Source organism: Haliaeetus leucocephalus, unplaced genomic scaffold (genome assembly GCF_000737465.1).
Source record: "Haliaeetus leucocephalus isolate CR32 unplaced genomic scaffold, Haliaeetus_leucocephalus-4.0 Scaffold373, whole genome shotgun sequence".
Taxonomy (NCBI): Eukaryota; Metazoa; Chordata; class Aves; order Accipitriformes; family Accipitridae; genus Haliaeetus; species Haliaeetus leucocephalus.
Window position 1 is genome coordinate 9712303 of NW_010972809.1, and position 26473 is coordinate 9738775.

General features: G+C 40.4%; 1 protein-coding gene across 1 annotated transcript; it reads right to left on the reverse strand.

Moving 5' to 3' along the window:
• Positions 1-514: 514 nt before the first annotated feature.
• On the reverse strand, positions 515-26473 carry MYLK4 (myosin light chain kinase family, member 4). Its single transcript, XM_010573315.1, has 13 exons — positions 25814-26473; positions 14727-14793; positions 13778-14234; positions 12918-12937; positions 10010-10115; positions 9068-9161; positions 7822-7931; positions 6556-6697; positions 4116-4186; positions 3253-3381; positions 2581-2733; positions 2155-2227; positions 515-562 (listed from the first exon to the last, which is right to left on the reverse strand). The coding sequence occupies exons 1-13, from the start codon at positions 26471-26473 to the stop codon at positions 515-517; spliced, it is 2130 nt and encodes a 709-aa protein (XP_010571617.1).

Genomic DNA, 26473 nt, shown 5'->3' on the forward strand with positions numbered 1-26473 from the left:
AAGTGTGGAGCAACAACCTCTTTTAGGGGACACCTTGCTTTCATTTCGCTACAGTTAGTGGAACTGCCCTGAGGGTCTGGCCCGTGCCTCTGCTAAAAAGTAATTACTTTTCATATTTCTACCCTTTTTAAACCATACTCCCAACCACAGCATGAAAACCTGAAAGCTTTCAACACTGAAAAATTATTGGGTGAAATTCTGTCCCATGAGAGCCAGTGGGAGCATAACCATTCCCTCTAAAATGGCCAGGGTTTGCAGCACATATGGCTTCATATATATGATTTTTTTTGCACATTGCTGTGACTTGGTATAAGTGATAGGGCCAGTTTACATTTTGAATGCTTTCCAGACAACAGCAGGGATGGTGGTGGGGAATACAGTTTGGTCCGTGCACTTTGGACTATGCAAGGTTTTTGGCCGCCCACTGATCCCTTCTGCAGGGGCTACAGTATTTACGTCTGAAGAAACACTTGGGACCTGAAACAAACCTTCTGTTTGGCAGCTCTTTCAGAAGTTATTGAGCCGGGGGTGCTTGGGACACACAGTCAGCTTTAGTCTTCTTCTAGGGGAAAAGAAAAACAAAAAAAAAGAAAGAAAGATACCATTATTGGAGCATTAATTGAAGATCAATCACATCTTACCTCTAGTTAAGGTAATGGCAGAGCACTGCAACATCAGCATGTTTAGTGAAGCTATTTTGCAAGGCACAAGAAGTATGAACAAAAAATACTGGGAGAGGAGCTACAAAGGATGACATGAGTTGTAAGGTTTCTATGAGGGCAGGGTTTCCCCAGAAGAAAATTGGTGTAGGAAGCAGCACAGCAGGTAAGCAGCCTGTGTTCTTGCAGCATTTGGAAAAGACAGTCTGTTCCCCAAGTTGCAGGAATCAGTGTCACTGGAGCCCAACTAAAGGGGTCAAATTCCATCCTATGAAACCCTCTGAAGAGATACTTAACCATGACAAACTCTCTTTATTTTTACTGTGTATGCACACTTATAAATCTTCTCATTATCTCATAGGCATTGCTGTTCTGGGAGATTATAATGAAAACTACATTTCAATGAAAATTGTAATAATTTATTTAATTGTTATTATTTCCCATTTTATACTACTTCTTGTTATCCTTAGTCTGTATAACAGGAATATCTTGCAAGGACAAAGCTGTCAGGACACTACTCAGTCCATCCTGCGCAAAACCCACACCACCTCATCAGCAGAGCTACTATTGCTTTATTATCACCATAATCTTTGCTCTTATTTTAATAAGATTATTTTCTTAATTAATAATATGGTCCCTTAATTCTTAACGATGGATGTATTTCAAAAGGCACCTTGACATATACATCCTAGGCAATACAGCAGCCATTTTATTTAACCCAGATGTGTTTTGCCTGCAAAGGAGGAAGTGAATATTGCACTTCAAATGCTGTAAAAATTCTGAAACCTGCTTAAAATTATCCCTTCATGAACCACAGAGTGGACTGACTTAGAATAAGCCAACAGCATGCTCATCAACAGTGTGAATCTCCCAAACTCACTGACTACTTAACTGAGGAATAATCAGATTTAAAATCTTGTTGATCCTCCAGCTCAGCCCAACTGAATTGTTCGTGTGAACAAACTGCTCCTTTTGTGTTGGCCACAATGCTGGCTACCCTTGAAGGGCAAGAAGGTGCTTAAGTACAAAGATACGCGCTGGGTGAGGTTCCAAGCTCTGTTGGGAAAGGTGTCCTTGGGAAGAGGTAGGATGAAATCTAACAGCACTCATGAGGGACTTCAGGAGAGCCTGAAAGGGTTTTCAAAGCAGGAAGCAGAATCATCCCCAGCTGGAAAACTCTTTTCATATGGTAAATCACTGTTCATTTTGTAAATAGTCTCATTTTGCTAAGAAATGGATCCACTCAGCAACACACAGCAATTGCATGATCTTATATTTCTTCCCAGATGCGCAAGAACCGATGAGCAAGTGTGAGCATGCAAATTATAACAGCTAAAAAAAAGCAAGGGGACAGACGTGGCTCACAGTGGCATGAAATGCAGTAGCAAGGAAGACTCAAAAACAGTTGAGAAAAATGTCAAAGCAAATAGTGATGTGGCAACACAAGAAGGCGACAGCAGATCTACAATGCACAAGAATATTTAAATTTAGGGACCTGGAGTCTGCAGTGGAGCTTGTGGTCTGATAACCATGGGTGTTTTAAGGCAGCAGTTGCACTTATTCTCCAGCTAAAGGAAAACCAGAATGCCATTAAGTGTATTTCCCAGAATCTTACAATTCAACAATTATGTTCTACAGGTCATGTGTTCTGCCATCATGCAATGCTGTCATTTCAGGACTCTATGCCAGATGGCAGCTAATCCTTGAAGTAAGTTTTGCTTCACAGCAAAAATGCATTCAGGTAACTTCAGAGCATTTTATGGACACAATGAACAACATCAATGAAGTGGCATTATAATATTCTGTGTGGACATAAGAAACTTAGATAAATCATGATAGTTCTGCAATGGAGCAGCACAACTGACACAACTGTGACATGGTGGCATGGAACACACATTTTAAAGATACATGGATTATATACCATTTTTCCTTGATGAGAAGCTTTGAGATGAAATCTTTGCCTTGATCAGAAACATCTCGAAATTCCTCATCTTCAAAATCCCAGCTACAGGACAGGATATTGTTGAGGGTCTCATTGTCATCATCACCCAAAAAAGGGGACAATCCACTGAGGCTAAAGTAAAAAGAAATGTGTTCAATCCTCCTGACATTTCCACTTCCTGTACATGATCTCCAATGTGCCAACTATGATTGTTCTGTCACTACTGGCCTATTGCACAAGTTATTGTCTAAGAAAGTCTCCAAACCATTCCCATTCTCTCCTCTATTTACATGTTTACATAATCACCCTTCTTCTCTAAACAAACCAAGCATTACTGTCTTTCATGGTAAGTCACATTTTCATATTTCTGACCACTCTTGCACATACCTACAGGGAACTCATCAAGTCGTCTACATTATTCTGCAAGTGTGACGCTCAAACACTGATGAGAGATGTGCAATGAAACAAAGAAGAAAAGTTCATGGTGATTAGAAAAGAGGAGAGATTACTGAATACAGAATTTGGAAAGAAGCCTACATTTTCTATTTTGGGTACAGATTTTGTCAATCTTCCAGCGTAACAACAAATTTGGATGACTGACACAGTTCAACCTAGAAACAGCTTACGAAGCAGATACTGAATCGTACTTACAGCATATAAGCGATGACTCCTACACTCCACATGTCTGTAGGAAATGAGACAAACTCATAATTCACAACTTCAGGAGCAAGAAATTCTGGAGTCCCAAAGTTAACTCGAAGTTTTTCCCTGGGTTTATATCTAGGAAATGGAAACATTAACAAAGGACATCAATTATAGCTCTAATTAAAGTTGCATCATAAGTTGCCTAGCACTTAGAGGGATTTCAGAAGCATATAGGAAATTCAGTAGGAAAACAAGGACAGACAGAGGTACAAAGTAAAAATAAATATACCCATATATAGAATGAAAAATGTTTGCAAGCTTTATCATGCTTTCGGGCAAAACTCAACTGCTTTACAAAGGAATAAATTCAGATCTCAAGGACTCCTCAGAGCAGCTGTTATCATCCTTTTGGGACTTCTCTATATCATAGGCACGGAATTTTTAACCAGTAAATCCTTCACTGAGGTTATTGTACCTAATTAAACTAGAAAGTCATATAGCATGGGATATATTGTAACAGTCCTTGATGGTCTCTTACACTCTCTCTTGAAGAATCTCCAGAGACAAAAGACCAGACAAGATGTACCACTGGTTTTGTCCATTTTAGCTGTTCCCAGATACTTATGTGCATGCTTAATCAGAATCAGCCCTCTTTTAAGCTTCTACTTGAAAAAGGGCTTCAGAAGAAATCTTTTTTACTCAGCTCCAAACTTTCCGTCTTAAAAGATATCCCTGGTTAAAAGAGACACATTAAATTTGTCCTAAGAACAGTAGGAGACCATTATGTATTAAATATGTCATCAAATATGTAATACTTTTTTTCATCGTTTCCTAATTCATTTATGATTAGCAAGAACACATGCATGTACCTTCTTGCCAATCCAAAATCAATAATTTTTATTTGATATGCTGCTCGGTTCACACACAGGATATTCTCAGGCTGCCAAAAGAAACCAAAAAACACTTTAATGAGAAACAAGTATGAAAAACTGGGCTTTTAGCAAACTGTAGGGAGAAAAACACTAAAAACACAGCAAACATCTCATAAGCACCTTTTGCTTCCCTCCTTGTTCAGATTTTTCTGCATGGGTACCCTCCCCCGCTATCACACAGCAGTTACGGTCGTGTGTTCTGTGCCTTGCAACTGCTTTTTCTCCTTGGCTTTTCAATTTGACATAAGGCAGCAGTTCAGATAAAGAACTCATTAGGGGGAGAGGGACAGAGAGTGTAGACTTCCAAAGAGGGTTTCAGGATGCTGGCACCATGATTTTACAGACCTTAATAAGCTGACACTGATTTAAAAAAAAAAAAAAAAACCACAACGAATTTGTTGGGCTTTGAAGTTTATCTTACAGCTTTAAGTTTCTCAGTTCACGAATGTTCTGGCAGTAACTGTCTGATTGAACACTGATATATTAAGCTAGTCATATCAACTTTATGCTTTTCTCAGAGATTTTAGCAAAAGGTAGGATTCACAGGTTAAATCCCTCTGGATTTTCACAGGGCCAAATGCTGTTCTTCATTTCCCTGGCAGGAATCCATTAACTTCCTAGAATTACTCCAAATTCATACAGAAGGGACTGAGAACAGAATTTGGCCAATTGTCTTTGAAATGTAAATACCTAAAATACAGTCTCATAGTCACTGCCAGCAGTTTTATAGCTACTCCGTCTTGTTGCTCATTGAGTCCTCTTTGAAACAAAACAGCCCTCAACACTTAAAACATTAGTTAACCTTTGTCAACATTACTAATTCATTTTACATGTAGGATTTTTAAACACCATAGGACTTTTAAACACCATATGTCCACAGTTTCTGAGGTCCTGGATGATTATGGTCAGATTGATTTTTTTTCAATTTCAAGCTTTCTTCCCCAAAGTCATTTGTTACTGACAGCAATCTATGAACAAGCAAAACAGAAGGGAGAAGCCATAGCTGGCAAGCACATGAAAAGAGGTCTCTGGGAAGAATTTCTTGGACTGTATGTGCATCTTTTTGTCAGCAGTGTGACCTCATATTAAAACTGTGTCATCTCCAAGAACATAATTAATGTGTCCCAGAGAACCATGCAAACTTGTGCTTGACAGGTTTCTAGGTAACTGGATGTTTATAAAGAAAGAGAAAAGTGAGTCTGGTCATTGATTAGCAACTGAAGCAGGTCCCAACAAGCATCTGCTCATTTGCTTAACCACTGCAATAATATATATGCTACCAACATTAAAGATGTACTATATTAACTCAGTTATTACAAGCCAAAAACAGCAGCCGTAATAAAAATCTCACCAAAGAGAAAACCGTCTTCTGCACTGTTTCTTTTTGCTTTGTTGCAAAGCTCAGGGATCACTAGGAAGCTTTATAGCCAGTCATAAAACTAAAGACATCATCCCGTTTTATTCCTGCACTAAACAGAGGTAAGAAACAAGTCTATTATTTGATAAAAACTTGGGTTAAGGGAGAAAGAGCCAGCTCAAATGTACAGTCTAATGAAATGTATCTTTACAACAAATGTTTTCTAAGGGGTGACAGTTAACCATTAGAAGTCAACTAAAGAAAGAATGTGCAATCGGTGGATTTGTTTTTAAAAAGAAGTGAGGAGACTTTTTGTCTAAGCAAGTACGTGGCAGAGAATCTGCCACCCTTCCCTGGGCTTCCAGCTGCACTAGCGGCTATTGCCTAAGCCAACATAGATGTACTGTATTTGTTACATCAGGGACCCACTATTTTCATTTCTTTCATTTTAGTAAGTACATTTTAATGTATTTTCCCTTAAGCTGGCTATCTATTGATGCCTTTTTATGACCACAACAGTGTAGTGTAGTCCTCAGAAAGATGTGAAGGGTTTTCACTGATCCTGAATGACCCCTGAATTTAGTTCCACTCACTCATGCCTTGGTTTCTGCATGGTAAAAAATAGGGATAATTGCTACGCCATGGCTGATGTGTAAAATAGAGAACTTGTGCAGTTGAATTAAATAATATTTGCACAGTATCTTGAGATCCAAATATCAAAATTGAAAATAGCAAGATATTTGTAGTCAGCTGCTGGCTTTCTGTAAAATCAGTCTGTGGAAAATTCAAGCACCATGAGGCTTGATGATATATGACCACAATTCTCATCTAATTTACTTAGTCCTGTAGTAATTTAACTGATCTCAATGCGGTTAAAGTAAATACACATTGGTCTAAGGAAAGCAGAATAAGGCCCTTTGTTGTTTCTGCCATGGGAATCTGCTAAGCTGTGTGGCCTACCATTAAGAATAAGAATTTCCACAGCTGTCATTGCACAAAACATACATCTCAATTCTCTACCTTGAGATCCAAATGAAGAATGTACATTTGGTGCATGTACTGAATTCCCTCGCAGATCTGTTTTATGAACAAGATGGTATCCATCTCTGTCAAATTGCAGTTTTCATCAATAATTCGGTCAAATAACTCTCCTCCTTCCACACTGATGAGAGAAAGACAACTAAGTGATGACCAAATCCAAATCTAATCCCATGCAGTTAGAGTAATACAGAATTTATGCTATTGACTATTTTAATCATTCACAGTCAAGTTCAGTAAGGTGGATCTACAATATGAGCTTGTACTCTGATCTGAACTTTCCAAGAACTGGGTTCTGATACATACTGGCCTGAACTTCTTCTAGGTCTGAGAATCCAGTCTCTTATCCATTGATAAGTACGAAAGTCCTGAAATTTGAACCTTATGCTGTCTTGGGTCATCATTTTGTACTAGTGAAATTAATGAAGTCACATGGAAAACCAAGACAACATGCTGGAGAAACTGCATTTAAACTGCAGTCCCCTCCATCAGAGTTTAAGAGGGACATGATCCAAAATTTCAATTTAAAACTATATGAAGTCAACAAAAATGACTTCTTAATTTCTTGTCACTTTCCAGAATGCCTCCAGCTTACCCATTCATAGCTACACAGACATTTACCTTTTGTGATATGCTAATCATGTAGACCAAATTCAGAGGACTAACTAAGAATGTCCAGAATAGCCAAACTCATGTAACTTTGAATGTTCTGCCATGCTTTTCAATGTTTTAGTTACACCCTTTTTGGCTTCCTTAAGACAACATCTGCTTAACTGGACTTTAAGGCAGCTATTTTGTGCCTAATTACCCCAATAACCCAGCATAAAAAATGGGTTTATCCATTCAGGCACCCAATATAAGGATTAGGCACAACAGCTACAGCTGGCTCCTCTTCAGTTGTAAGATGTCTTCTTGTTTGCCTCACAGAACTGGACATATTCTGAGAGGTCTGTTTCTTAGCGGACACATTTGAAATTAAAGAGAAGATACATAACACAGCTCTATCTTCAAATGGAGCAGTGGCTTTACAGCACCAGGAGTGTGGCACATCACTAGAAAAATTGCATAAATGGCTGCATGGGAAAACTTTTCTCTTAAATTCCATTTTTTTTTGTTCCTGAGAACATCTTTCATATATTCTTTCCACCTGTAAGAAGCTCTATTTCTAATTTCAGAAGAAAGTAAGAAGGAAATGGACAATTCTAGCAAAAGTGGTAAAGAGAAAGGGAAAGAAAAGAACACACTTACTATTCCATGACTAGTACAATGTCATTTTTTGATTCAAAGGCATCGTATAGCTGGATGAGGTTCACGTGATTCAGCTGGTTCATGACATTGATTTCATTCTTTACTTCATCCTGTAGAGTCATGAGTATTGTTACAGAAGCCTTTTCTCTAAGAAAGCTACGTGAAACAGGACATAGTTTGAACCAGACATCTACATTATCTTCATGTTTTCACTCATGGCAACCAAACACAGGGTTTTCCTATGATTGCTCCTGCAGTGGTAGATGGCAAGACTATAGGAGCTACTAGACTGAACTCCAAGCTTGAGTGGGGGACTGCTTCAGTAATAAGCTATTTGGGGGGAAAAGGAAGGGGAGAGCCCACATGGACAAATGGTGGGTTCACAGGGATGTAAAGAAAAGAGAGAAGCAGAATAGGACTTGGTTCAACCAGCTGTAGGTATACAAAATCATGCTGTATAAGAAAAGTCCAGGACAGTCATCAAAACCTCCCTTTGCAGTCAAGGGAGAGAGACTGGTACCTCCATTCAGCCCAACTATTTCAGACATGCAGTTTAGGATGGGCTGAATCTTTCTCTGGTGGTGCTGATCTTTCTCCATTGACTATAAGGGGATTCTTGGTGATCAGTTTGGCCACAGCTATACCTTAGCAACCCCAGTTAGCTGAGACAAATCCCACCCTTGAATGCCATTAATGACACCACTGTCACACAAAGGATGCTATGCATGTCTTTCCTGTGAAAGCAAGCCCCAGATGGCCGTGAAGTTTGCAAAACATGCCACACTAATTGTTCTCGTCTGTATTTGTGTTGATGTCAGAAGCCCAGATCTTGTCTGTTATCAGCACCCCTCACAGTGACACCAAGTCATTGCAGCAAAGGCTACAGTGTGCTTGGGAGGGAATACACTATGTCACAGGCCTGACAAATGTTTTTACCATTAAAGAAAACACTAACAGAAGTAACAGCAGAAAGTAAAAAAGAAAAGCCAAAGAAACACTAAGAGCTAAAAAGAAAGGTGGAAAAACTAAGATTAAAAAAAAAAAAAAAGAGAACACCCCAAAAGAAGACTTTGATGAGTTACTAGAAGTTCTGGAGGAGAAGGGAAATAGAACTAGAGCCAATGGTAATCCAGCAGGTCCTATGAGTGTGATGGCTTGTAAGCCACTTGGCCATGGTCTGTTGTGTAGCTGAAGAACACTGTGAGATCCATTGGGGAACAGAAGACTAATATCACATTCTACCAACCTTCTGTTTAGGACCTTTCGCTTTTATAATTTTGGCGGCTAGCTTGAGACCTGTTGCTTTCTCTTCACATTTGTGCACTTGACCAAATCGCCCTCTAGGGAAAAAAAAGGAGAAAAAAAAAAATCATCCACTGGTACTGGTGTTGGCCCTGAATGTAAACTAGGTTATAAACAACAGAAATTAACCTCTTCCTACTGGGTTCCATTTCAATTGTCCTATTGCTACTATTTTGTTGTGTAGATTAGACTTGCTACTACTCATTTAGGCACACCAAAATCCCACACTGTTCTAGCTGATATTATCCCACTTGTATGATTCACTATACTCACCTCATAACATGCAACGACTAATCCCGGGGAAGTCAACATACTGTAAGGATAATAACTCATGTGCACAGTCTGCCCCTCTCCACCATTCTCCTCCAAGGGAAGCTTGTGATTTCATGATGAAACAAAGCCTTACCCAAGACCATACTGCCATCAAAAATGACAATATCACTCTCTCCTAAACAATGTCAGCATGAGAGATGAAGAACTACATGGCTTGTCAGATTAGCCTGCTGGTCTATCTGAAAACATGCATGTGTTTTCAGGGATGGGACACACTGAAAGAAGGCTACAACATAAGTCTATGTCCTGCTGGCTGCAATGTGAGGTAAACTATTACAGCATCCTAGGAGCCCCATCATAAAGCCTGAGGGCAGCTGGCTGACCTAGAACACCACCAAATACAAGCCAAGTCTGCTGGTGCCAAACCTTAAGCCAAAATTCACTCACACAGTAAAATCAGCCTCCTGTTTTCATCCCTCTCTAAAGGACTGTTAGAGCTTAGACTTTCATGACTTCGGCTCTAGTGAGGTATGTTGCTTCCATTCACCTCCCGGGGTGCTTGGCTGTAAATTTGTGCCTTGCTTTCCATGTTGATTGGGTTCACCTGACTTACCCTCCCAGGATTTCATTCTCGCTGACATTGTAATAACTGCTGATCCCCACCCTTTTGGCTGAGACAATCCGGTGATCAAATGGTGCTGGTGGAGTAGGACTATCATCTACAAAAGACAAAACAGACAGATAGCATATGAGTGGTCACATGCAGTGCTTGTCTATCTCGTATTTTAGTCCCTCTTTTCCCCATGTAAGCTCATTTAAGAACTGAATACACCTACTCTAAGTTTTATAGATAGGTCTTTCTCTGTTATTTAAGAAGGGTTTTATTCCAGGAGCTCTGGCTCAGAAAACAGGGTGTTGTCGAGGAGCTACACTACTAAGACAAGGACTCCGTTATTAAGTTAGCATCTTCTGCACAACAGTAGCAAGAGGCAAAGTGAAGACCACTAGACTAAACCAATGTAGCCTCATGCCCACAAAGGGCCTCAGCAATTTTTTTGGAAGGAATTCAGCTTTTTCTCTCTTTTTTTTTCTTCTTTATTTTTTTCTTTTTTTTTTCCTCAGGGACTGTTAATAGGTAAGTATGTACTGTAACTCTCCAGTGGGGTAGGAAGAAAGACTGAGCTCTCCTCTAGGCCCAGCTAAAAGAGGCTATTTCCCAGATTTTGCTGTTCATAGTGAAGAATCCCTTTCTCTTACTGATTGACACAACTTGTCATTCTCCACAGTGTGGTCATCCCTTTTAAAGATCACATTTAGAGCTTGTGTACATGAGGGAATTTCACCCTGGCAGGCAGCACCTGGGATTTCCAGTATGGCTCAGGACCCGGTGTGGTAGGACACATGGTAACTGTCACATGCTGCTCTGAAGAATTGCTGTCCTTAAAAAAAGATGGCAGATAAAAGGTAAAGAAGGGCACAGAGAAGGGATGGGTTTCCAACATCACACCTCAGCAGCTCTGGAGTTTTGGCACAAATGCAGGTCTCTGGCATTATTGTCTGGACATCCACATGCTGGAGCATTCTGCTGTCCTGATCTTAAAATCCCTGCTGGAGACCAGCCCTGCATGCCTAATTTCTCTTTGGATTTTTTGCAGGGTGTTGCGACTTCAATTTCATACCCATGTTGTTTTCCATTTGATTGATACTCCCGAGAGTGACCTTTGGCTGACCAAGGTGACAAATACTTCTTCAACTGGTTGGGAGGGCTAGAGCCTCAGCATTTCAACATGAGCTTTCTGGTTTGGAATGCCGGCTCCCTTTTGTGTGTTGAGCAATTTTAAACCCATTCATTACTCCAGTGAAAATTATTAAAAACACAAACAAAAAAACCCAACCATGACAGCATGTAGCTGGCAGGAACACTTTGGTCATTAATGTAGCAGTAGATTGTCCTTATTCACAGTGAATGTCCATTTTTCCAGGACACCAGCTGTGTACCTAGATATTTTTTTTGACAGTGTTAATAACTTACATGGTCAGGAAGTTAGTTCATGGTCAAGGAATTGTGAAAAGCTGGAGCTTCTGGAAGTTTGCCACCTACTTGGGATTCTGCAGAGTTTGAATTGCACGTCCTTAAGTATGGGCCTTTACATGTTACTGAGACCCACAAAATGCCAAGAAATCCTCTACCTTAAAGGCAGAATTTGAGTCTAACACAAACTCCAAGGGCCCCAGCATGTAAGTGACAGGAGAAAGCTCAGCTCCCAAATGTTACCAAACTTTGGGCAAGGAAGTGTTCTTTTAAAAAGGCCAGAGTGCCTCTTTAAAACTATGCCTAAGTTTTAGCCTTCAGGATTTTCCCAGTGACAGGCCCTCTGTTCTTCTTTTCCTGCACACCAAAAAGGATTTCTCCCTATTCAAGAATGACCTCCCATTACAGACCAAGATGCTCCAAGAGAGACACTCTAACCTTAATATCATCCCTAACAATCTACCAGAGCTCAGGACAGGTTATGGAGTTTAAAGTTTTAGTACACTATCTCCTGTTTCCTGCTACAAGAGCCTAACACAAACATTTAATAAATGTTTCCCTTTCCCACTCTCCCCCCATTCCCAAAGCAAAGAAATTCATTGTGAGTCCTATGCATTCACAGGCATACAAATATATCTTCAAATCCTTCAGGCCATCCTCTCATGTGCCATTATTTCATATACAGAGATAGACACTGAAATTCTCAAGCTGGAGGTCTAATATTAGAAATCTCTGCTTCACCCCAGTAAGCACTGCTTCAGAGTTCAGCGCCCCAGCACCATGTATCTGACTGTTCAACATCATCAGTCAGGCTTCCACACAAAAATCTGTATTTCTTTATTTTATGGACTGCAGTTGTTCTCAGTTCAGATTGCAATGGTACAAATATGAGCAAGCTGGTTTTGCAGGCTACATCCAGAGCATTGCAGATTCTGTGTTAACATACGTTCTCAGCACTTCCACAGTTTTTGCCACACATGATAGAATTTCTCCCACCACTCTATACTTAGGAGTTTTAGTTCTGTTGTTAAAACAGGAGGGAAAGAGGATAGTATTAGTGGAGTAGTTGTGGCAGAAGCAAATTAGTTGTGACTAATTTCTGCCAGAATAGAAGCCTCTGAGATGGAAGCAAACAGAACTGTGTTGTTTCCCATCAGCTTAGGATGTGGCCCATGAACAACTGCTTCCCATCAGAACTACCATGCACACCTTTTCCCCCTACTAAGTACAATCATGAAATCCTTCTTTCCTACGGATGTCTGCCTCTGATCGTCACTGTAATATCAGTGGAATCAAGTGCTTTGCCTTTAGGAATACTTTCTGTAAGAGCTTCTTTTAGTTTTACATGTGTCATCAGCACTTTCTGCATCTATCCTGCTCTTTTTGTTGTCATCTTTGATTAGGCCTTCATCATTCACTTGATGCTTACTGCTACCACTATGCTCAAACTGGCAGGTCTGCTCAGTGACTGAATGATAATTTCCTGTACCTTTTTCGCAGCCTTTACACCTGCAAGGACAAAACATGGCATTAGAGTAGGGTACACTTAAAGCAGAGCAAATTTAGAAACATAGGTGAAAAATGTCTACACATATATTGCGTTCAAATAACATTAGGTTATTTTGCTTCATGAAGTAAAAGAAACTGTTTTAATATTCACTTTAAGAAATAAAAATGACACTTAAGTTAATTCATGACAGCAAAATGTTTCCCCATCACTGAAATCCTCACCTGAGTTCTTCTAAATTTAACATTTGGCTGTCAATCTCACCTTTAAAGCAATGGGAGAGCATTGGGATTTCACTCTGTTCATACAGAGCTTAAACTGGTTTACCCCTGAAGGGCTATATATCAATGCAGCAGAGAAAGAATTACACTAAACAAATTCATCAGTTTAATTGCCTGGGCAAAGTTTCACAGTTTTGTGTTATCGCTTAAGTTACCACATTTTGCAGTAACTTAATTCCCAATTGGTACATGGCCTAATCTAACCTTACTTTGCTCATAGGTTATATGATGCTGCAGTATATAAACATTACAATGGGAGAATTCTCCTCAAAGATGAAGAATAGCCTAACGTAATTCCCATGCTCCTAACCTATTTCCGAAGCAAACAACCAAAGCGCACTGCTAGTACTGTGTATGGTAGATTGTTTGCCCGTCTTTTTTAAGGGTATAATTTCAGCTTAGAGCTCAGATCAGAGACATAAACTCATTTTACACTTTTCTATTGGGCTGGATTTTCACCAACAATTATATTAACTAGCCACTTTGACTTGAAACTTGAACTACACATTTATCTAAATCATGGGTCTCTTAAGAATGTGCAGCCTGAGCTTCAGACCTTACCTTCCCTCTGGTGCCTCTTGATCATGGCTTTGTCCTGCCTCATCTTCATTTTGGGAAGGAGCTGGTGGTTCCTCAACTTCTTTTTCACTCTTATCAGCATTTCCCTCCCCTTCATTCTTCTCCTCTTGTCTTTCACCTCCAGACATGTAATGTTCCTCCTTCCTCTCCCCATCTCCTGGGGACTCACTCTCTATCTCTTGCCTAGTTATCCTTTGACAAGCATCATTAACAGCATCTTCTTGCTGCTTTTCTTTAGTGAAGGATTTCTGAACAGAGCTTCTCCTATATTTGTAACAGCTTTTGAAAGGCAAACTTTCTCCTTTCTCCTCTGGCCTTTCAGTATGAAATTTGGGAAGATCCACTTGAAGCAGAACAGAACTTTCCCTCTCGGCATTTTCCTTGTTGAGCTTATCAACTTCTTCCTGAGAGCAGGACTGGCTCTTCTGGATGGCCCCCTCTGTAAGTAAACAGATTACCAAGGAATCTGTCAGTAATTCTCTGATAGTCAGTAACAATATTAAAGTAGGGTTGCGCAGTTAGCATAACTTCTGTTGCATTTTGAACTAGGCACTTGCTTTCCTCTCCCACTTTCAAGGTCAGTGTAAATGTCTCCTAGGCAAGAGCAGACTACTTTAAAACAGGGATAACATGGGTCACAAACTCTTTCTTTCAGACACAGCACTGGAAAATGTTTTTCTCACTCAAATTTATCGTCAGCCAAGTCGAGGTTAATAAACTCCTCATGCAAAGCACTTTTTTGAGCAGTTTGCCATCATGCGCACAGGCATGTGAAAAGTAGGTTGATGTTGCTTGGATAATTCTCACTCAGGCTGATGAGCACACATGTAATCCAACCAACTTCACTGGAGCTGCTCAGGAGAGTAATGGCTATTTCTGTGCAGTTGTACCCTTAGGAAGTAGAAACTGATGAGAAAAAAAAAATTCTAACCTGTTGAATCTGGTGGCTTCTTCTCTTTTGTTCCTGTCTCATTCAAATGTGACTTTTCTTTGATGACCTGTGGAGAAGGCAATTGATGTATTAGTGTATACAGTGTTCATGTTGTATTGTCCCTCATGAAATTGCAGCCTGATTTTTTTTGGTCAAATCCAATTACTCTGTGTTCTAACTCACGCTTTTCCTATAAATGATGGTCCTTATTTTAATCACTACCAAGCTGATCAGATTGGTACCTGTGTAAAGCAAGAGAAACGATCTCAGTTGTAATCAACATCAGTGTTGGCATAAACACAGCCCAGAAAAGATCAGGGTTGAGCCGCAGGGACTAAAAGAAAAAATGTCCAGAAATGAGCTGTTGTCCTGCAATAGCTTTTGCTGTTAAGAACTAGGTTAGTTTAACCAAAGCTAGGAATATTTAATATTCTAGTAAAATGTTCAGTAACAGTCTTACTGACAGATTTCAAAAAGTTTTTTGCTGTTAATCAACATCTGGTAACAGCATTTTTAATGATCAAATAATTTATTACAGGCTGACCAAAACAGTTACCAGGAATTGGAGCGTATAGACCATAATGTCAGCTTTGTAGCTTTCTCTTATCTACATTTTACAATGTTACAGTGACATCTAGAGGTGCTTTATACCAGGCCAGCTCCTCATAAAAACTCTGCTATTAGTTATCTTTATGGCTATTTACTCATATTCCTACGACATTTGCTCAGTGTGTTTTTTTATTGGCCACTCCTAGACTTGTAGTAGGATGGTGACACAGTAAACCATGGTGTCTGCTGTTGCTCAGTGCTCCTTTTCCACTTGGCTTGTTCCTCACAGTACTATGAAAATGGCACTATCATTAATAGTAATAGACACATAGGGTGTGAAAAACACAGGTACCTCCAAATATTTGCCAGAGAGACTACTTTTCGTCTTTGAGCTACCAGCTGAAGCAGTGTAATACATATTTCAACAAAATATACAGGGCCAGGCACTTAAAATTAAGTGTCTTAATCATGCAAGCAGTCCCACGGCTTATTCATATTGTACACTGGGCATGAATCAGTCCTATTACTAAACATTTGTTCTGGTAAGCCCTCTGCATTTTTGATGCTTTTTTTTGTTGTTTTAATTTCATCGGGCTATATAGAAAATAGGCATGAAATTAAAGCAACGTGTATCTGCTACAAACACAGTTCAAGGGAAAGGAAACTCTGTGAGAAGGAAAAACAGTTGAGAAAAACTGGATGAAACTGCATGAGAGGATTTCAGCAGGACTTGTTCAGAAAATCTTGATCTGTAAGGGACAAAGAAACTGTAATATGAGCATAAGAACTGAGACTGACAACTATTTCGGATGCAGTTGGTCCCAGGGAGTTGCAAGCCGCAAAATGAAAAAGGCCTAGATACAACTAGGTAATTACCCTTGAAATATAAATTGGAGCCTTGTTCCCATGGAACTTGAATATAAATGTAATGATTCCAGATGGATCACAGGGAATCAAGCAATGCTCATTCTGTTTTTTTAATGGTGAAAAGCACTAAAAGAAGTAGGGAAAAGCCTCACACTTATTCATTCTGCAATGTGACCGCAATTAGTAATGCACTCAGATTCCTGTAAGTATGTCAACTTCACCGTACCACTGAGGACATCAGCTACGATCAAATACAGTCAGCTGCACAAATAACCAGAGAAACGGCCTCCCAACTCTTTGATGCATGGGGCCAGATTTCACTTCTGCATTCAGAATTAATTGCAGGCACACAGCGCTTCCTACTAAATATTGCTGTAGTTTGCAGGTGTGAAATACAGAAGCCAGCTTTTGAAAATCCGTCCAGTGGAAGGAACACTGGACGATGTCGAATACCTGAAACTGCCAGGGCGTTACATAAATTACTACAGTGTTTATTCAAGCATCATTTCTGATCTCTTACATTTTAACAGCAGATGAGGAGCTCATACTAATTTAAATGAGAAAAAGAAAAAGAATATAAATGAAAAATTTACTGGTATCCTTCAGAATCAATAAATGTAGCTATTTGCAATAAATATAGGGTCAATAGTGCACTAGAATAAGAAATACAAATATAAGGACTAGATATTGGACTATTTGTAGACACATGAGTAGAGTAGTCTATATATGAGCATCCCAGTTTTTTCCATGTTCTGCTATTCACAGCAACATGTAACTTCAGCTTGTCAAATCTCGACCTGGCAATAAAACCATGAACTTTTGCTCATTATTTCTTCCCTGTAAAGGGTGGGGTTGTGCCAGGTTCTCTGGAGCTGACAGGAGTCAACACATCCCTGCCAGCCCAGCCACGGGAAGTACAAAGACCTCCTTGTAGTTTGTCAAGGGAATGCGCCCCTGTGATGTCCGACCCCAGGCAGCTGGGCCAGCCACGCTGAGAGCCCACAGGTCCTGAGCACCCAAGGCCATCGCACTCTTCTGAAAATCTCATCCAAAAGATGTGGTGGTTTGTTAATGACATCCATCCCATCTGACTACTATCCATAACACTCCTCTTTCTTCAGTCTGTTAGTAGTGCTTCCTCAAGGGTCTTTTTAACTTAATCCCTAATGGGACTTTATTTATTTATGCATTATTCTTCCTGAACTTTGATGACAAGTGACTTTTTCCAGTCTGTAATTTCTAAAATTATAGGAATCAATATTTCTTAGTGGAAATTATGCCTCCACCTTATTTTTTCCCCTTTCTTTAATGACTTGAATATGCACAATGGGTTTAATAGCACCGCACACATTTTCCCTATTCATACAAATCAAAAACTTTCAATGAAGTTTTCATTTTAATTCCACAAAAGGTTAAATATGAAAGATTGCATTGCAACCCTACAAAATACACCAAAGCAAAAAGGTGTCTGTATCTACACAAGTTGGTATTGTGTCTTCAAAAATACATTTTCCAGACTTAAACATATCCTTTCATACAGAGTATTGCTAGACCCTAAGTAATATGGACAGAATAAAAGCACACATGATGATAACAGAATAATGTGAGACACTCCAGAGGCTGAAACTTTAGTATAGACCAATGGAAAAAAAACACTTTCAGAAATTATTTAAATTGACTTTAGAAATCTGCAGAAATTAAGCAATAAGCAATTATATATATAAATATATTGTAACAGAAATTTCAAATGCAGCAAGAAATTAATGTTTTTTATAGACATCTGACTCCTTTTTAATGAGCTGCACTTAGTTAAATTCCTTCTTTATACTGTAGCAGTCTTACCCTTGGAATGTTTTCCTAGCTAACTTTCAAATTTTTTTTATTCACCTCATAAAGGTCTTTGATTTTTTTTTTTCCCTACTGCAAAAATTTTTGTAACAAATGGCCTCACAAAGCAGCCCCAATCTTTTAGGTAGAGGTCCTTTATCACCCCATCACATTTCATGTGATGTCAAGACATGATTCTCAACTTCAATCAGCCGATGCTGAGACACAAAATTTTGCATCTGCCTAAACCACATTTCTTACTTGGTGTCTCTTTCTCATGTTCTTAAGGTACTTTGCAGAGCTTTATTATGTCAAGATATCGTGGTTTTGTGTAAGACCTGATCACCATCATTTATCAACATGATTAAGTTACTTGAGCTTTGCGATGAATTCACTTCACTAAGAGCCAGAAATCAGCCATGGGCTTTGCCACCTGAGCACGGTACTGTGGATGGTCCCAGTATCTCCACATCAGTACACAGGAGAGTGCACACATATGACAGAGACCTTGGGGCAACAGCATGCGTGGTGATGCCTCCTGTGCTATCCCCCAAAGCTGGAATCCATCCCCTCCTTCCCTTTTGTGTTCCTCTTCAATACACATCCTTTTTTTCCCCCAGCAATGTAAAATATTCAGTGAGTGTATTTCTGATACAAACTTATAAATGATACAAAACGTACACATGGGAATCCTGCTTTTACTGGCAGGCGGTACATCTGCTTCCGAGTCATTATTTTTTGCTACACTACAGAAACTGCTGGCACCTTCAGGCAAAGATTTTTACTCTACTGTGATCTTTATAGAGCTCCTTGAACTAGATAAAGAAATTATTCTTCTGTATAAACCAAACTCAAGTCACAAGTGTCTTTTAATCACACACAAAAATAACCTCTGAGCCATGACAATCGTGATTCCCCCAATAGGAAATACAAGAGGATTTCCATGTCACCTGCTGCCTTGAAAATACATTGGTAATGAGGTAACAATCTCTGCATGAAGACACATACTAAATACTGAAAAAACCCTTGGAATAACACCATCCTAGGTGAGAAGCTGAAGATCAGTGAAGCCAAAGCCTTGTTCATTCCCCACTTCAGTTTGCTAACTTCCCACCCGCTGCACTGGAGAAGCAGTGGCTGTCCTGTTTCAAATGGATGTTTCCTCCTGCCAGGCCATTCTTCTCAAAACAGGGAATCTTACACTGATGAGTAGAAAAGGCTTTCATGCAACCAGGCTCCTGACGGAGCCCATGGCCTTGAGCGTGCCATCTGCTACAGTGAAGACACAGCATATTGCACTACCAGTAACAGGTTGCTTTTAAACATCTTTACTTTTGCCTTGATTTCTAGTCACTTTAACAGAGTCAGCATCAGGCCTAAGAAGAGCTTTGGAGGTAGATTTTTTAACTCCAATTCATTGGTATAATTTTAATGTCTCTGGAATACACAGAGGCCTGTAATAATGACCAGCAAGTCTGAGGCTACCAATCCACCTCCTAAGACCAGAGCATTCAGCATTACCTGGCTTTGACACACATCCTTTCACTGCATCTGGGAAATCAAATCAACCTGTTACTATCACTTTTGGGTTTCTCACCTGAACAAATCAGGGGCAACATCAGGCAAGCACAATCACTGGAGACTCTGGCTGCTTGTCTTACCAACATATTGGAAAGCCTCGCATCTACCCCTTCTCTATACGGCTCAATGTCCTCTTACGTGTGGTGGTCGACAGGGTCCCATGCGATTCACAGGGGCACGTGTGCCTCATATGCATCTGTGCCATAACCCCAAAATTTTCTAGGTGCTATTCTCCACATTTTCCCTACTACCATTAAATGGCTCATCCTTTAAAGTGGGCTCCGCTATCGTCACAGTGTGAGAAAGGAAGAAAAAACATCCAGCCTGAAAGCCAAATCAGTGGCAGATCTTTTTAACTGCAGGAATAAACCACCCATCTGTCAAACTACTCAGGCAATTCTTTGCTACAATATCAGTTAAGTAGCCTCATTGCTAAGAGAGTATTCCTCAGCTTTACTAGCTTATCTGAGCTAAGCATGCAATGATATGAATGGCAAGTATCTTCAGACTTCTTGAACTGCCCTTCCTAAGCTGCTTTTGGGAAATCACACTGTTGGGAGACTTCCAAAGGGTTATGAACTTCAGAAATCACCCCCTACAGCTTTGATGACTCACTTTGAATTGGAGTCCAGAAATGCAGGTTTCCTAATAATGCACTTCATTTAACAAGAAGGGGGGTTGGGTGGAAGAGAAAGACTTGGGACCTCTTTATTGCCCCTTTATAGACAGACCTTCTCCTGTGGCAATTCACCATGCAGGCAGCACCCAGCGAATGGAATGTGGTGGGATACCTCCCAGGCTCTGCTGGGGCTGCTGCCCAGCCAGTCATCACTGCTCCTCCTCACTGGTGCACATGTGCACAAAACCCAGGGTGCTGCCAAGATGGCACCAAATTAATTGCGTTCCAGAGCAGCTACCCTTGTCATGAAAAGCCAGTATGGTGGAGACCCTGCATTTAGTTGCAATGGCACTCTCTTACCAGAGGAGGCATTCAAACATGGTACCCTTACTACTGGCAGATGTATCTGACTCCTGATAGGGGCTGAGAGGAGTCCTCACCTGAAAACTGACTAAATGGCTAGGATATCTGATGACAAAAGGTGGGTTTTAGATGACTGCAGTGGGTGAAGACCTCTTGCCTGAGCAAATTCCTCCTACCACTGTCTCACCTCTTTGAGGAACCTTCTGCTTTTACAGGACTGTTGTCTGATGACCTGCTTTGTCTTGCTCTCCTGCACTTACCAGTTATCTCTTCACCTTCATCATGAGGTCTCCCTAGTTTTGTAAAGGAAATTCTAATTTCCTAAAACGGTCACTTGTAACACACAGGTGTTAATGTCATGCCCATAAGCCATCCGAGGTGGCATGCAGGTATTTGGAAATCAGCTGTTCCTGCTTTGATTCCACACATTCCTCCAAGTTGCAGAGACAGCAAAACCACAACAACAGTGCTCAGGGCAGGATCCTACCCAGGGAACATTGTAGAGCAGACAGCAAGTTCCAAGGCTAAATGAAAGCAAAATTAAACAGCATTCTGAGTTGGAAGGGCATGAAAAACCTCCTATGGCTGTCAGTAAGGGAAAGAACGGGGCAAAACAAGACGAAAAGGTCATCTGGAGAAAACATACCAGTGTTAGAGATAGAGAAAGTCAAAGAGATAATTATAACTCTAATATATTATAGCTCACTCAAAACCTGGAATACCTCTACCAAGAACATATTGAGGTAAAGGCATCAGTCCTGAAGGAAGGAAGAGCATTACCGAGTGTAACAGCAGCTGAAGACGCTGACTGACTGCATTGCCCAAGCAGTGGACAACCCATCTGCTGAGATTCTATAGAAAGCCTCTACCCTCAAAACCACGGAGGACGGCAGAAACTCTTGCAGACAGATGAAAAAAAGAAAATGAAACAATTCCTGCCTATTTGGCTGGAATATGAAAAATACACAGAACACGGCCAATCTGGAGAGAATTTAAATAATGCATAAGGGACCCATTAGTATTTGTAGTCAAAATGAAGGAATCAGAACAGTTATAGACTGAGGCTGACTGGATCTTAAAACACACGTGGCAAACAGCAGTTTCATTGCAGACTCCTATTAAAGCAGCCAGTGAGTTGCAATTGCAGTGTGATACCTGCACGGGAGGGACAGAGGGTTCAAACAGAAAACAGTTCCCACTGCTTGGGTGTTTTTAGTGTGGGAAACAGCCTCAAACGGCTAATAGTTATTAGTCCTATGGCAAAGCCTGTAGAAATGGCAGGAGTCTGAAGTTACAGCAACCTGCAGGCAACTGCAGAAAGTTCAATACCACTTTTTGATGGCAACTAAAGGGACTTTCTGACTCTCCAGGTGAGTATTTGCAGGTTAATAGTAAAAAATCTCTAAATTGTTTAATTTGGAGGAAATAGGTGAAGTATTATTTTACCCTCTTTCTTTATAAGTGGAAGAAATAGGACTGAAAATGGAGTTACAGAGTCATTTCGCAACAGGATTAACACGGACTACTTAGAAAGGTGAATTTGAGGAAAACCTCAAGACTTTTAAAGACACTTACTCTAGAACTGTTGATTTCCCTGGGTGGTAGTAGTAAGAAAATGACTTAAAACGACAAGTAATACATGCTACTCCTCTCAGCCATGTGGTGATAGGGTCACGCTGCACTCGCTGGAAAATGGCTGGGAGACATTTGGCAGCACTGACAAAGCATGAAGTGTCTGCAGGCTACACAATATTATAAGTCCAACCCAAAACAGAAATAAACTAACCTCCTGTACGAGGCAGTAGAGGTATTTCAGGATGGCAGTAAAAGGCAGGAAAGCAGAAATTTTGCTTCAGAGGAGAGCGATCCCTAGATTTTGCAAGAGCACAAAAAGTCCCTGTGGAGCCTGTGGTCTGGAAACTGTTCCAGCTGCTGCTGAAGCCAGAAAAGAGATTATACACCCCAGCTGCTTATCACCCCTTCTTTACCTCTCTCCCATTCTCCTTCTTCCCTCCCAGTTGTTCTGCCTTTTCCACTGCTCTCTACTTAATCCAGTTCTGTGAAACAAGCCAGTTAGGAAAAATTAAAAAACAATCCTATAATTAATAAAGCAAAGAGCAGCACCTCTCTAGAGAGGGAACGATGGGAAAGCAGGTGATTAAGCCGTAGGTAAACACAATCCACTGCCTTATCCAGATGTATCCATGGCCACCTATTGCATCACCGACCAGTAATTAAGAATGATTGGATTATTTTGCAGAACGAGGCTGGGGACAGCCAAGTATTTGTCAGACAGCTCAGCCATTAGAACTAAGAGGTGGCATTTGCTCGTAGCTGGGGCAGGGTGGATGACAATAGGCACATCATCCAAAACATATGACCACCTCCAGCAGTGCAGAGAAGCAGGTACTGTTCTTCCGAATTAACTGTACGGAATGGATCACCTTGCTCACGGTGCTAAGGAAACAGAATAGGACTGTGTATGTCTGAAGTGACTGAAGCGTTGTTCAGTGTTGCCATATGGAGTTCACCTAGGATAAAAGAGGTGTTGGTCTTACTGCCTGGTGGCCTCCACTTCTGCAGAGTCAGCATTGTTCAAAATTGTTGTCAGGTGGGGACTAGAGATAGTGATAAGGATTGTGTTAACAGAAGCAAGGACTGATTTCTGCATGCTCAGGTCGGTTTGTTCATTGCTATGCTACCAGGTATCAGTGGCACATTTCAGGTGTAAAACTCTGCAAGGGTGAGATCCCCTATTTCTGTATTCCATCACTTTTCTTTTTGCTTCTGTCAGAACAGTTTAAAACCTCATTTGTAAATTCAGTTTGAATACATGGCAGGCAGAGGCACAAGCAACCAACTTCATAGTGTCTCATGGACCAGTCTCTTCACTAACTTGCTCAGAGATGCTGTTTCTGCCCCCTCACACAGAGGAGAGTCTGTTTGCTCTGAACGCCTGTAAATAGTGGCTCCTACTAAGCTGACAGCCAAGCTCAGCAGTCTCTGCTGAAGGATATCATACCACGTTCCATTATTCTTAATGCAGGGCTGAATTCAAGTCTGTTTTTACTTAAACCCAAGATGACTAAGTGTTTACTAAAGCCAGCTGTTGTTCACTGGATAGCTTGATAATTTTATGATGGTCCTTTACCAATAAATCAAATGCACACAGAGGAAGGTAATGACAAGCTAACATATGTATGCTATCTCATAAAACAAACAAAATATTAACAACGTAGTAATACCACCAGCATGATTCCAGACGTGCTCGTGCCGCCTTTCCTAAGCCCTCATGCTAGACAAGCTCCTGCCAAGTCCACTCAACATCACTGAGAGTGGTTTTTGCCTAAACAAAAATGAATCAGTGAGGGGATTACAAATGGAGCTGCTGTTGGAAAAAGACAGAGACTCTGCTCGCCCACCTCCTCTTTGGGTCCTTGTCAGTAGACTGCCTCTGTTTCCATCATGTTCAAGCTCCCAACCTTCCACTTCCAGGCCCTTTGTAGCTCTGAACTCTCCACTGGGCACCTGCATCTCTGCTCCTCTCTGACCTGCCTCTTCCACTACACCCACTGGCTCCCACAAACTCACCAGCAAAGGCCGCACAGTCCCCTCCTTTCTCTTACCCTGCATTTCTAGCGCAGAAAGCCTCGCACCTACTTGGGCCTCCAGGATCTGCCAGTTCATTAACATCCCAGGCCTGGTTCAGTTTATATTGATAAATAGTTTAGATGAATATGCAATTTCACCGAGATAGGTAGAGCTCTACCACAAACTGCAGTGATCGCAGCATTACAGAGATGAGCTGTGGGTCTCATTACGATGAGGCTTTTACAACAGGTGTTTTCATTGGTGTTTTGAAAAGTAAAAGAAGCCCTAAACTCAGATGCTCAAAATAAGTAATCTTTTCTCATCAAAGTAATGGTATGAAACAAGAAAACTTCTCTTTTGTTGAAAATCCTTTATTGAAACCAGTCCAACCTGATGTTCAAAAAGGGCCTGTAAAAACCACTTCTGTTGTTGGTCTCCTTTGGCAGGGCAGCAACCTTTCCCTTCAGTTAATGATGCTCTGGAAACAAGGCTGCACATTTTGTATCCTTACATAGTGGCAGTTCAGCCAGTTCAGCTGACAGAGCTTTACAAGATGCCCCCCTCTGCTGCTACTCAGCACTTACCGCTATTTTTATAGTTTCCTACGATGGCTCAAATGCTTCTTGTTTACCTGAAAAGTGGGGCTGCCTGAGTAAACAAGCTGAAAAGCACCCAGTTTGCTGACCGGACCAATCTGAGTAACATTGGGTGCTTCCTTTTTCAAGGAATGCCATTTCCAATAATAGCTTCACCTTAGGTTTTTCCTGCTCAAAAACTTTAGAAAAACAAACTCAAGAATTATTCTTTAAATGAATCAAAGGCTAAAGCTTGTATGTGACTTCTTTGGAGAGGAAAAAAAAAAAGTTAAGCAAAGCAGAAAACAATATGAAAGGCAACCTTTTTGGTTCACTGTACGTTTAATTAAATATCAGAAGAAATTTTTTAATTTTTTAATGCTACTGGGCTTCTTTACCAAACAAAGAATAGGCAAACTACCTTACAAGAGCTATTATAGTCAATGGAGCCTTTCAAGAGATTTTTGTGGTCTTTTAATCTGACCTGTAAAGAACACAATGAAACTCCCATTACAGTGACACAGGCATTTTTTCCCCTGAGGAAGTTTACACAAGCCACAGCTCCAGTTACAGTAACCCTACCTCTAGATCCTAGTTTAGAAGTCACCCCTCACCACCAATGTCAGCAGAAATACCAGATCAGAACAACACACTTAAGATGTTCCTTGAAATAAAGGACATACATGCGTACATGCCCTGACCCAAGAAGGATTTTTACCAGTTTCACTAAGCTCTAGACCCCACTGCATATAACATGACAGCTGCAACTTGATTTCCCCAGATAATTATAAATCCAGAGAAGAGCATAGTAAAATGTATGACCAGGACCCAAGCCTCCTGAAGTCTGTGTCAATCTTTGTCACCCATGTCAGTGACCCCTGGTTATGTTTACAACTGTAAAGAATTAATCAGAAAAAAATGAAGGTATTCATCACTCAGTAGATTTTCTGTCTTTTCCACTGAAACTTGCTCAGTTTGTTCTAATACTTTTCATTTTTAGAGCATATTGGTTGTTCTCTCTTAAATGTTAATGAAACGAAAAACTAAGAATATAGCAGAACATATCCATAGCTTGCAATGATTCCTGACAAGTTGAAACACAAACAAAGGCTCACCTTTTCACTTTTCTTCTTGAGCAGGGCATCAGGTGTTGTCTCCGAGAAAATGTGCATTCTAAAAAGATGTCCAACTCCTTTTGCATAATCACCTGCCTTGCAAAGTTTACGTTTTTGAACATGGTGTTTTACACTTAAATTATGAATTACTAATGTTTTAACCTTCTCAGTCAGAGGTCCTACAAGCTTCTGTAGTCCAGAAACACTTTGTTCCAGTCCATCTAGTCTTTTAACCTGCTCCTCTGCATTCCTGTTTATATCAGAAAGAGATTTTTCCATTTTAAGGCAAAGCCTCTTCATTTCATTACTTCTCAGACTTTTGTTTCTTTCCATCCTTGATCCAGGTTCAGACGTTTCCGCCTTTACAATCTCAATGTCTTTTTCAATGGAACAGATTTCTTGGGAAACGCTGTTAAGCTTCTTAAGGACATTGTCTTGCAGAGTCAACAGCTTATCTATTTTCTGTTCAAGGGAAGCAAACTTCATATCCATGATGTTAAAACTTTCAGATGTGCTGACATCACTGCTTGCAACATGAAGAATTTGGGGGGGTTCCATTCCATTATCAGGCCCTTGGTTTCGCAAAGCATTTGGATCGAATATTTTGGCCAAGTTGTTGACCATAGACATAGAAGAGCTCTGCCTGCTGGATGTGGTCAT